The sequence below is a fragment of the Pteropus alecto genome, unplaced genomic scaffold, assembly GCF_000325575.1.
Source record: "Pteropus alecto unplaced genomic scaffold, ASM32557v1 scaffold56, whole genome shotgun sequence".
NCBI lineage: Eukaryota > Metazoa > Chordata > Mammalia > Chiroptera > Pteropodidae > Pteropus > Pteropus alecto.
The window spans coordinates 85,832-98,258 of NW_006438871.1; the positions used below are offsets into that span (position 1 = coordinate 85,832).

Here is a 12,427-nt window from a genome sequence, read left to right on the forward strand (position 1 = left end):
GAGTCGGGGCCGCGGGCAACGGACCGGGCGACCGGCCCGAGCATCCCGGGTGTGAGGGAGGTAGCCCCAGGCTCCGGGAACCGGGCCCCGCCTAGCACTGGTCAGGGAAGGCTTCCCGGAGGAGGAGCCGCCCAGGCTTACGGCCTCGGGCCAGGACAAGAGGATTCGGGATTCGCAGCCCTTCCTTTATCAAGCGTTGCTGGAGATGTCTGTGTGAGTTAGCTGCGTCCCAGTGGGGGCGGAGGGACAGCAAAGCAATAAACAGATCCTTGAGACATGTCAGAAAGTGAACGAGGCCCATGTGACACAAGACAGGTTGAGAAGGCTACTTCAGACGGGTGCCAGGAGCAGTTGCTCCGGAGAGGTCACAGGGGCCCTGGATGTCGCTAACAAAAAGGAAGCAACCTAGTGACAACCATCTGTGGGCAGGGAGACCCGCCAGTGCAAAGGTCCTGAGGCAGGGAACAGCCGTGTGTTCCAGGGTTGGAAAGAGCGTGCTGGGGTCTGTCCTGGGGAGGGGCGTGGGCCTGACCAGGGAGAGCCTTGCCCACGGCCCAAGGAGTGTGAATTTTCTGTAGGGCGCAGTGGGGAGCCCGTGGAGGGTTCCAGGCAGAGGGAACCTTGCTCACCTTGGCAGGGCTCAGCCCGGCTCACGGAGGAGGCTCAGTGCTGCTGGCCCCGGGGGAGAGCAGGGTTTCCTACTTGTCCCGTCACGTCCTGCCCCATCTGGAAAGCCTGCCTGTCTGTCCACACTGGCCTCTGCTACTGCTCCTTCATCTCTGAAAAGTAATTCCTTATGTTGTGATTATGAATATAATTCATGCCCATTTAGAGAGCATTTGGGACACTAATTACCTGTGACCTAAGTACTTACAGAGAACCATTAATGTTTGGTGTGTTTCTTCCAATTTTTTCTCGATGCACTTTTTTTCCATACACTTTTAAAAATGGTGGTCACATTCATGTTGTTTTGTAGCCTTCGCCATTTAATTTGTTGTTAGTTTTTTTCCATGTCCACGCATTTTCCAGAACGTGATTTTAAAAACTCTTACCTGTGGATACTCCCATTTCCTTTGTCCATTTCTGTGCTTCTGCTCTTCGGTTCTCGCTTTTCGCCATTAGAAATGTTCTCACACACATAGCGTTTGTCGAGCCCCTTGTACACACCGGGGCACAAAAACAGGGTAGGCCGCGTGCCTCGTCTCCGGAACTCCGGGGAAGTGACTGGCGCCGAGCTCTCTGGCACTTGGGGGACTCAGCCCTTGGCCCAAGCTGACTGGGCTTCTCTGCTGAGCTGGGGTCTGGTCTACCACGCGAGATGCTCTCGAAGGCAGGCACTATGCAGTCCGTCCAGTCCCCCTATCCCCCCAGCATAGCGCGGCCTCTGGGCTTGCTCATGAACTTGACAGAGCACTCCCCACGCCGGGGGGCTCACTCACCGTGCTGTGGCTGTGGCAGGTTCTGCTGACCACAGAGCAGAGCCACAGGGTGAAGTGGAGCGGGTGTGACCACCAGTGATTTAAGAGCCAACACCTGCAAACGGGTTTAAATCTTTAAGCCTAACTACCTAGGGCCCACCCTTGGGTCAGCAGAAGCCATTTGTTGGTTAAAGGTTGTGTTTAAGCCCCTTGGCCAGTCAGATTTCCCCCTTTACCATTGCGCGTGCGTGCGAGTGTGGCTTGGAGGCTGCTCTCACGGTTCAGGAGTTGGCGGTTGGGCCCCCCGTGCAGCCTGTTGCTGGCACTAGACGGGACAGGTTTTACTTGACTCGCTGGGCCAGAGCGATCATAGCATAAGAAGGCAGGAACCTCCATTAAGCCAAACAAGGCAAGCATTAGTGAATGTTTTTTGAACGACTTGACTTGTTCTTACCAGGGTACACTCACAGATTCCTTGTGCTTTGATGTGAAGATGAATAAGAACATGTTTAAAATGTGGGAAATGAAATATTTTTAGATAGAACTGTTTCTTGATCGAAAGTACACAGCACTTCTGGAAATGGCGCAGCTAGGTTGGCAGTCATGGAGCTGCTGTAGAAGGCAGAGTTCTGTGTTTTGTGTCCCCACCCGTCCCTCTGATGCCACTGAGCAGCCTGCTTTCAGCGTTGGGAGATCACTCTGAGTCGGAGTTTTGGCTTTCCGCCCCAGCAGCGTGCGTGGGCTGTTCTCACCTTGCGCGTGTGCCTGCTGGGAGCCGAGCAGCTAGCTGCCTTACAGCTTCAGTGTCTGCATCTCTTCCTGCAGGGAGATGACAGTCTGTCTGCGATCACCTTCGACTCTGACACTGAGACGGTGAGTGTGATCGGGGGGCAGCAGCTCGTCCTGCCGCAGCTTACCTTCTGCTTAACGCACGTCGCTCCTAGGTGTCCCTGCAACGCTGCGCTTAGAGCTGGAACCCAGATTCTGGGTGCTGTCCGTCATTTGAGAAGTTCCAGGTCTTTATTTGGATTTAAGTAACTGTTGATGATAATTTGAAAGCTTCTATCCCAAAGTTAGTCCTGAGCCTCTAGAGTACACTTGAGGCAGATGACGAGTTCCTATCCTGCATCTGGTTTGGGCCCTGCCCGCCCAGCCCCCAAAATCTGACTTGTAAGGGGTGGAGGAAGGGCCCAGAAGTGGCCGTGTGGGAGAAAGGCGACCCTTGGCAGCTGTGGCTCTGGAGCTTTGCAGTGTCCTGGCCAGTCCCCAGGGAGCTGGGCACTGACCTGAAGGGACAGTAGGCAGCAGGGCTGGGCAGGCCCAGGTGCCCAAGGCTAACTGGGTCCCCACTCGGCCACCCTGGGTGTGTTCAGAAGGCTGTGCCGGGTGGAAAATGACACCCGTTGACTGCGCCCGTGGTGAGGATGACAAAGGACACTCGTCTCCCAGCAGGGTGAATTCTAGCCAAGCCCAGCCCGCACTGCGGGGTCTGGCACCCTCTCTGCAGACTCAGGGGGAGCCTTGCAGGACCTCTGACTGAAGTGAGGGCCCCTGCAGGGTTAAGAACTGCCCCTCAGCCCGCTGAGAACACGGGCCCAAGGTGCCCTGGGGGCAATTCAGCCTGCATGGGAACGAGGCCAGCGTGCCGCATGAAGTGGATGAGGGGACAGGCGCGAAGGCCGTGTCGTTCCCCGGCCACGTGACCACGATGGGGAGAGCCCAGGGATCCCCAGCTCTGCAGTCGTTGTCCTGGTCGTCCCGGGGACAGTATTCCAGACAGGCTCGCTCCTCTGCTGGCCCTGCCCTCCTCAGGGACTGGCAGTTGCCTTGTTCACAAGGTTTTGGCTGGCGGAGGCCAGCTGTGGGGAGAGTCACGCCCCGGCGCTCCGAGTGCTGGTCTGATCACGTGTCTGCCTGTAAGGTCCCACAGCCTCGCGCCTGGGAGGGGACTCCTGGCCCGCTGCCCCGGGGACTGACTCGGCCTGGGGCGCCTATCAGTCCGCATGCGCTTCTTCCTCTGCTCAGGCTTGGCTGTGTCCGCTGGCCAGTCCCCTCCCCATGGATGCCGTCACCCCCGCCCCGTGGGCGCCCTCACCCCCGCCCCGGGAGCACCCCAGCGCTCGTGACGGGCTGCTCAACACACTTCACCTCGTGTCTTCTCTCTTTCAGAAAGCAAAAAAGGAAAGTTTCCACAAACCTCCCCCCACATCACCAAGTAAGTATGACCAGACGCCTGACCTCAGACTTCCAGTGCTGGTCAGAGGATGGTCTCGAGAGGCCGCCCTTCCCTGGTGCCCTGGGAAAAGGACCCAGATGTTTTGTTCTTCGAATACTCGGGATCACTGAGACACGACACTGCTGCCACTTGGCTCCATTTTGTGCTGGGGTCTCGGGAGCGCCCGCTCCTGGAGTCGCCCTCCCCGGTCGCCTGGCCACCCCGGTGGTGGGGGGTCCAGCTGAGGGCCAGGCTGAGCCGTCGCCGTCCCACAGAGCCCACAGACACGGTGCTTCTCGCCTCCCTGGCTCTGTCCGTCCCACTCGCTCGAGCCCGGGCTCCGGGGACAGTGTCCAGTGACGAGCCACTTCCAGCCTTAGGACTTTCTCCTCAAGGCTGCTGTCCAGGCGCTGCCAGGGTTACTGCCAGACCAGGTGCATGGTCAGTGGTCTTTTTCTGGTCGGGGTGGCCGCGTGCCCATGTGGCTGGCAGGACTTCTGTCTATGTCCTTGGCCGGGGGAGGGGGGCTCCGCCCAGCAGAGGCCCGGGCCACGGCCAGCCAGCACCGTCTGTCAGGGAGGACGTTGCAGGATGGGTCTTACTCGGCTTAGACGACAGTCACACAGCCAGGCGGGGCAGGGAGGTGGCGCTGGGCTTCTGAACAGTGGTCTTCACTTCTCCTGCCCTGGAGGCCGGAAGCCTAAGGCCAGGCGCCAGCCTGGCTGGGTCCCAGCGAGGCCCCTCCGGGTGGCAGGGCAGCTCTCTGGGCGCTAATCCCGTCATAGGGCTCCACTCTCATGACGGAGCACCCCCAAAGGCCCACCTCCTGGGGGTTAGGCTTCCCCATGGGAGTTTGGGGGACACACACTCCCAGTCCATATAGCAAATGGCCACCCAGCCTCTCCCTGTCTCTGCCGTCCTGGCACAGGGGTCCACGTGCGGATTCTACGTCTATGAATGTCTTTCTGATGCACTGTAAATGCTAGGTCGGCCCCCTCCCGCTACCCCAAAACCTATGGCCACGCCCAACTTTATCATGTGCGTATGTATATTTTTACATGCATGTCTGTTTTTAACATGTTCTGTCACATATGACACGGTCAGAGAATACAAATGAACTTTCACATTAGTCTAAGGAAAACGTAATTAGGGAAATAAGCTGCAGAGAAAGGAAAGCGTGTTTTATACCACAAACGAATACGAACGTCACAAAGCAGTCATCCCGCGACTGGGATTTTTGATGTCCCGCCTCTCAGAGCTTCCAGAGAGCTGAGAAGCGGCGTGAGGACAAGTGCAGAGTTTGTGTTTCAACCTTGCTGTAGAACCGTGCCGTTTAAGTCCCTTTGGCTGGAAGGTGCCCAAGGTAAATTTTGAGCATCTTTCATTCTTACTGAAAAGTCAAGCATTTCAAGCATTGACGTAGTAATAAATCAGCTTACTTTTGTCTTGATTTCTGTAAATGTCAGAATGTGTTTTACACAACTTGGAATGGCCACAGCTCTGAAACAGGAAACTCGAGGTGTGTGGCCCCGCCAGCTTGCGGACATCCCTCATCCCCTGCTGGTTCTCAGTGACGTGCTCAGCCCAGACACGCTGTGTCCCCTTCCCAAGCACCCTGCCGCCTCCTTCACCCTCACTCACCCTCTCACAGTGGCCATCTCGGCACAGATCACTCTGTCACCTGCTTCCGTCACGTTCATCGTGACCTGCGGCTCTGTCTGGATTTCTGTGCATAAAAGCGGGGGCCATGTCCGTCCCATTCACTTAGCGTTTTCTTAAATTGAAGGCCCCTCAGGTTCCACGTGGCCGTGAGTCTCAGAGTGTCCCGAGGGCTCTAGTCGCAGGGGCTGCTGGGGAGGGCAGGGCGGGCAGCGCCAGCCACCCACGTGCTTCCGCCCTCCCGCCCCACTTCCCTCCCCCTCCCCAGCCCCCATCCGTCCCTCAGGTTTTCCTGAGGGATTGTCCCTGTCCACTGAGCGCTTCAGCGGCTCTTTAGTTTGGGAGGCAGAACAGCTGGGAGAGGAGCAGGGCCTGGGCGGGTGACACGTGTCCGGTCGGGGTCTGATGGGTCTTTGTCCCCTCGTTCCAAACTATCATGGGAAATTTTCCATAGCTTTTAAGGCCATGGAAATGACTTAGAAACTTAAAAAATTAAATATTATTAGACATAGATTATTAAGATCTTCTACAGCTATACATTTTTTTGCTATTTAAGAAATATAAGCATGTTTTATAAATAATGCCCTTTTGTATAAATTTGTTATATTTCATAATTAAAGAGATGAAAGCCCAGATTTAAAAATATTTTTAAAACATTTCCCTTATTCTGATGACAAACTCAAAAATGCCCTGCAAAGATATTTTTTCTCATTTCTTCTAAATATTTTACATATTAAGTTCTAAACATTATCACTCTGTAGCAACGTGAAAAAATATTTACAGTGTTAAGTATAAAGGATACAAAATCGTGTGTCTCCTATAACTGAAACTATATATAAAACATATGTATCTGAAAAAATTGAATGGAAAATTCAATTTTGTAATATTGATAGAATTATGGATTTATATTTAAAAGTTCCCATTATGTTATTTATTTATATGTTATTTTAAAAAACAAATGTAAGTATATGTACACATAACTATTTATCTTCATCAGGATGTTTTAGCGGGAATCATTATGCCCTGCGAATGTTTTGTTTTATGGTTTTGTCTGTCTAAAGCACATGTAGTCAGGTGACAGTGTATTTTGCTCCTCTAAAACCATGTATTGGCTTTCAGAGTCACCGTATTACTCTAAGCCGAGAAAAGTGGCATCCTGGAGAGCTCTGAGGACAGCGAGCATGCCCCTTGGTCACAGAATGTCCTTGACGCCGCAGAAGCTGTGGCTGGGAAGCGCTAAGCAAGGTGTGTGGTTGCTCCTGTAGAGGCCTTTCCGCCGCAGAGCGGGGTTTCCGAAACTGTGGGCAGTGATTCGAAATGTGGCTTGTCTGGGTGACATGGGTCTTAATCAAAGATGTTGAGCCCCCTGGCTTTGGCGTGACACGTGAGTGTGGTTTCTGACGGTCTGCACGTGTGACCCCTGATCTTTTTGGGTCTTGTGTTGACTTGGCACCGGCAGGGGTGTGTGGGAGCCAGCTCCCAGTGGCTTGCGAGAGCCAGCTGTTGAACGCGTAGGAATTTTGTGGCAGCCGGAACTGGACGTGGTGTGGCCACTTTCACCGTGGAAATGGGCGGATGCCACAATTCGAGCTTTGCCCATTTTCGAGAACCAGTTGAACGTTCGTCGGCGCACCGCCCAGTGCCGCCATTTCCTGGCTGGCTTAGCTTCCTCCGGCCCAGAAAGGCTGATCATCAGAGGCAGAGGCTTCCGCTGTGTTTGCTCGTCCCCGCCTTTAAACCCAGGCACGTTCAGACCAGGAGGCCTGAGCCAGCCCGGCCTCTGCCCTCCCCTTGGCGAGCACTCCCACCTGACTCACAGCTGTGAGAACCGAAAGGTCACATCTCGGGGTCTGCCAGCCACGTGGCACGTTGAGGGCGACAAGGCCGTGACTAAGGAAAAGCAGAAAGCAGCGAGATGGAGCGTCCTGTACCAGCCCCGTTAGTAGGAGGTCACGGAGTATCCCGAGGACAGTGAGCCTGACGGTCCATTCTGCCCTCCTCGGAAGGGCCTCTGTCCTGTGGACAGCGACATATCCCCCGCTTCACTTGTGCCTGCTCCTCAATCTTATTTACACGTATTGTGTAAACAGTACTAGAAATGAACATCGCAAATGGTAGGAAAAAGCCCAAATCTCAGCAGAAAGCGTCGGTTTGCCGGCCTGTCTCTGTCTCCCTGTCTGGTCCTCGCCCTTGGGCGTCCTCCCGCGGCCCTCCCTGCCTCTCCCTGCTCGCCGTAGCCCGCGGGCCGTCACCTCGCCGCATTGCCACGAGGAGTCCTGATACAGTACGTGTCATGCTGACACCAGAGTGCCCGTGCAGCGTGGGCGTCGGCTCCGAGCGTGCTCGTCCGTGTTGCGTTTGCTGTGAAACCTAAACACGCAGCTTCTCCTTTCGACCCCCTTCTCGAACCCTGTGACTGCAGCCACGCCCTGCGTGCGTGTCCTCCGCGTCCCCTTGCTTCCTCCTTCCGTGTCGCCGCCGTTCTTGGTTTCTTTTCTGCAACAGTGTCGTGATTGCGCTAAAAACGTTGCAACATTTCTGCTTTTTTTTTTTTTAAGATAATTGTACTAACTTCCAGGTTTTGACTAAGGTATAGCCCAGAATTCTTTCTCCTTTTCAGACAGTCTAAGAGGCTGTGTGTCTTCCTCCAGGTCGTGTCCTCGGGACGCCTGTCTACAGAGAGAAGGAAGACATGTATGACGAGATCATCGAGTTGAAGAAGGTGCTATTTCAGCCTGTTCTTGGTTGATGTTAAACAGCGAAAGCCTTTCACGACGACGGGGGCTCATGGGGGCTCATGGGGGGTCGTGTGGGAAGGCTGTGGGCTGTAGAGCGACACTGAGCTTACGCTGTGGCTGGTGACCCCGGTTTAGGAAAGGCCCAGCACCAACTGTGCCGGTGCCCTGCCTCTGCCCCTGGGGGTGCACACTGGGGACCTGTTGCCCTCAGCCCCTCTGCTCCCTGAGGCTTGGCCCTACAGTCGTGCCAAGCCGCTCCTATTGGCAGCCTCCCCTTTGTGTATTCCTGCCGTGTTAATGACACCGTGTACACACCACCTCAGCAGAGTGGCCTGAGATAGGTGACAACTATTACCTGGTGATGACCTTGAGACAGAGCTTATTAGCCTGGCCAGGGTCAGCCAGTAGCAGAACCAGGACTTCAGTCAAAGTCTGCCTCCCCGGGCCGAGGCGCCCTCCACTGCCCGTGCTCTCCCGCCCCCCAGAGGCCGGGTTCCGCTGACACGCCACCCCCTGGCACCTCCCTGGCCTCCTCCGTGCTCACTCGGTCCTTCACAGCCATGCCTGTTCCTGTGCCCCGGGGGAGTGGCGGGGGCCATTCTCTTCCTAACGCTACTCCATTTATAGATCTGCTGTCCCCTGTCCCCGGCCGAGCCCCTCTGCAGGTTTGTGGTCCGTCTGGGCCCCAGAGGCTGAGCAGGGCGTTGGCAGCCAGCGCGCCAGAGCACGGCGCCAGCACGCCAAGGAGGCCGGCCGCCGTCTTACCTGGTCGGGCCCCATGGGCAGCCACAGCCTCCTGTCGGCCCAGAGGACGCCCCACCACGGGCCACCGGGCAGGGAGCGCCTGGCCCGAACCGGAACACCCCACCGCAGAGACATGGACGCTGCTGCTCCTAGCGCCCCGGAGAGAGGCTTATTCCAGTTGAGGGGTTGCACCAGGGAACCCGGGGTCCCCAAGGCTAAGGGATTGCCATAGCAGCGCTCCTGGAAGGGAGCTCTGAGGGCCGGAAGTGGGTCCCTGGGTAGAATCGTCCCGCCTTTACTCAAATTCCCGTCGCGGGGTCCTGGACGAGCCCAGCCTCGGCCCCCAGGTTCGGGGGGGAGGCGCGTGTTCAGCCGTGCTCTGTCGCGCTGGGGTCTGGGTCATCAGAGCAGTTTTCCTGTGGCAAGCGACACCTCCGTTTCCTGTTGAAAACGGGGCAATAATACTACAGCGAATAGAATCAACGAAATAGTCCGCAAAAGTGCCTCAGTACAGCGCCCGACACACAGGAGGTTACGGGGAGGCCCCGCGCCCCCACCCCGTCCCCGTGCAGCTCAGGTCCAGGGCGTGGCGCCGAGGCAGCGTCCGTCCGTGTGCAGCTGTCTCGTGGTGTGCGTGGTCCCTGGGGCCACGGCCACCGCAGAGGTCCCCTCCACTGTCCCTCTGCAGTCACCCCCCATCAGCATCCCCCGTCCCTGGCAGCCTCTGCTGGTTCTGCGTCTCTGCGATTTTGGCGTCTTGGCGAAGCCGAAGCCGAATGAATGGGGTTGCACAGTGCGACCTTGGAGGTGCTCTTCCCACTCCCCCGATGCGCCCAGGATGTTGGGTGCTCAGCAGCACCCTCCTCTCGGTGCCGCTCGGCTGTGCCCTCAAGCTTTGCCGCATTGCGTTTCTCTGCCCACGGTCCTCTGAGATTGTGATGTGTGGCCGCCGAGAGTTTAAAGGTCTTCCTGTTCCTGTCGCCGTCGAGTTCGGTCCCGCGGTGGCACAGAGCACACTCTGCCACCTCGTGTCCTCCCATCCGTGGCGTTCGCCGAGGCCCAGAATGTGGTCCGTGCCCGTGCATGTTCGGGCCGTGCTCCGAGCATGCCAGCTAGAGCCTGCAGGCCGGGGCCGTGGGACGCTGCTGGCTCCCAGTCCCGCCGTCACGTACGTGCTGACGGGGTGTTAAAGTCTCCAAGAACAGTCGTGCGTTTCCCTGTCTCCCTTCCCGTGCCCCCTGCGTTCCACGGTTCGCGGCTCTGTTGCTCGGGGGCGCACACTTGGGATCGCTGCCTCCGGGGCGGCTCGACCCTGGAATCGTCGTGCGGTGGCCCTCCCTCTTCTGGTGGCTTTCTGCTCCCCGCGGTCTGCTTCGCCCGATGCTGACACAGCCGCTCCCGCTCGCTTCTGATGAGCGTATCGGTGGCATCTGTTTCTCCATCCTCTTACTTTGACCTGCCTGTCTCCTGTTTGAAACGAGTTTCCTACAGACAGCGTGTAGTTCGGTCAGCGTATGTTTTTCAATCTGCTTTGCCAGTCTCTGTCTTCCCATCGTCTTTCAGATCACTTCCGTTTCATGTACTTATCGACGCGTTAGGATTTAAGTCTCTGCTTTATTTTGTGTGTGTGTGGCCTCATTACCACTGGTCAGTGGGAAGTCATGACTCTCCAGTAGGCTTCCTCTGGCCACCCCACCTGTCCCCCAGGAGGAGGCGCGGGCACCTGCTCCAACCTGGCTGGGTGGAGGTCTCGGTCTCCCTCGGCCCTGGCTGGCCGGGTGGGGCCGTAGCATCCCCTGCGGTGTTTGTGGTCCTCGTCTGAGTTTCCTGCTTTGGCTGGCTGCCCCTTTCCTGCCGGAGAGAGGAGGCTGTTCTTGTGTGTGCCTGTTGGCTTGTCCAGGCTGATGGCTTCTCCAGCACCCAGTCCAGGATGTCCAGAGCCGAAAGGAACCTGGGGGAATCTCTGTGTGTCACCCTCATGTCCTGAGGTCCCTAGCTCGTCTGCCTTCTTCTCTTCACCTGTCTGAGTCTTCTCAGGTGTCACACACAGCGTCCGAGGGTTTGGGTGGACTCGCTCCCTCTTCCCCAGTGACTGCAATGACTGACTCATTCGTCAGACACTCACTGAGTGCCGGGACCTCTCCTGCCCCACTGCGGCACTGGCGGTCGCGCCCACCTTGGCCACGTGGCTGGCGTGCCAGGCCTCCCTCAGTGGACGGTGGACTCAGAATCCCCTTTCCCGTGGTGGCCGCTTTGTTCAGACTCTGTCTCTCTTCTGAGAACCGCGAGTCCCTTCAAAGGAGGACGTTTCTAAGATAACTGGTAGCTCAAGTGCAGGCTGATGCTGGACGCCAGGTGACCGTGGCACCAGCTGACCTGTGTGGGCATCCCTCGGCCGAGGCTGTGGACACTGTGTCAGCCTCACGCTCTTCAGGCTGCAGGGTGTCACAACGTCCAACGAGGACGTTGAAAATACAGACGCCCTCCCGTCGCCATGTCATGAGAGGACTAAGTCAGTCCAGAGTAGCAGAAAGGATGTTTCAAAGTACGGGATAGTTGTGGACAGTGAATAAGCTCAGTACTGTGCAGCGTGACGACAGGTGTCAGCTCCCCGCAGGCTGCTGAAAGGCTGCTTCACAGGCGAATGCTTGGGAACCAGTGCCCCGACCAGCCAGCCTCGGCCGAGGCTGAGGATCGGAAATGGGCATTAGAGTCTGACGAGTTTGGGTTATAGGCGGTGTGACCACCGAGGGCTTCTTGTGTGGCCGCGGAGGACACGCGACCCGGCGCCCGACAGCAGCGCCGTCCACAGCGTCCGTCTGTAGCGCTCCTCGTGGGGCATGGCGTCCCGAGCTGCGAGGGTGGGCCCGCACCTGGCGGGCACTCGCCCTGCCCCGCACCCAGTGCAGCCGTGCCCTTCGGAGCTCCTCGCCGTGCCGCCCGGGCCCTGCCCACCGCCACACCACGCGCCCTGGCGAACCGGGCGGCCTGGAGCGTCCCCGCCAGCTCGGTGTCCCCGGCTGTGCGTGTGCGTGCGGCTGCTTCCGGGTGCATTTGGCCCTTCTTCCTCCAGTCGCTACGCATGCAGAAGAGCGAGGTGGATCTGATGAGGACGAAGCTTCGGCGCCTGGAAGAGGAAAAGAGCAGGAAGGACCGGCAGATAGAGCAGCTTTTGGATCCGTCCCGAGTAAGTCCCGGCCCGGCCCGGCCCGGTGGCCCACCGCGCAGCCCGGCAGGGGCGGAGGGGGCCGTGCCGCCTGCTGTCACGTCTCACTCCGCTTCCCACAGGGCCCGGGTTCTGCTCGGACTCCGGCAGAGGACAGGCCTGAGACTGGCTGGGTGAGTACCGTCTCCAGCAGCACAGACACCTGGGCAGTGAACTTACTTTCAGAGCAGCCCACGGTGAGCAGGGCCCTCCCCCTGAGGCGTAGCAGACGCAGAGGAAGGGCCCGGGGCTCTCTGAACCCGGTCCCCACAGAGCGGTGCGGGTGACAGGAGATGCTGCAGGGCCGTGAGGGGGTGCGGGGCCCAGCAGGCTTTCCACGGGCCGGAAGTCTGCTGTAGGAAAGTGGGCGCAGTGGGGGACCGCCCCATCCTACCCAGAGAAACACATCACGCTTAACCAGCGACACTGATTTGAAACAGAAGCAAAG

The 12,427-nt window shown here is 57.8% G+C and overlaps 1 protein-coding gene across 5 annotated transcripts in view; it reads left to right on the forward strand.

Annotated features, from left to right (window-relative positions):
- Nucleotides 1–6: 6 nt before the first annotated feature.
- The window catches only part of IQCE (IQ motif containing E), a 34,432-nt gene continuing 22,011 nt past the window's right edge, over nucleotides 7–12,427 (forward strand). For 3 of the 5 annotated variants that reach the window (XM_025049561.1, XM_025049560.1, XM_015592489.2), the window contains exons 1-6: nucleotides 2,250–2,291; nucleotides 3,588–3,633; nucleotides 6,412–6,537; nucleotides 7,944–8,014; nucleotides 11,848–11,961; nucleotides 12,063–12,113. In XM_025049561.1, the coding sequence (XP_024905329.1) occupies nucleotides 6,474–6,537; nucleotides 7,944–8,014; nucleotides 11,848–11,961; nucleotides 12,063–12,113 (300 nt within the window). In that variant the 5' untranslated portion in view covers nucleotides 2,250–2,291; nucleotides 3,588–3,633; nucleotides 6,412–6,473. Of the gene's footprint in view, nucleotides 214–2,243; nucleotides 2,292–3,587; nucleotides 3,634–6,411; nucleotides 6,538–7,943; nucleotides 8,015–11,847; nucleotides 11,962–12,062; nucleotides 12,114–12,427 lie in introns of those variants that run through there. The other 2 variants (XM_015592491.2, XM_025049562.1) reach the window with 2 other exon arrangements.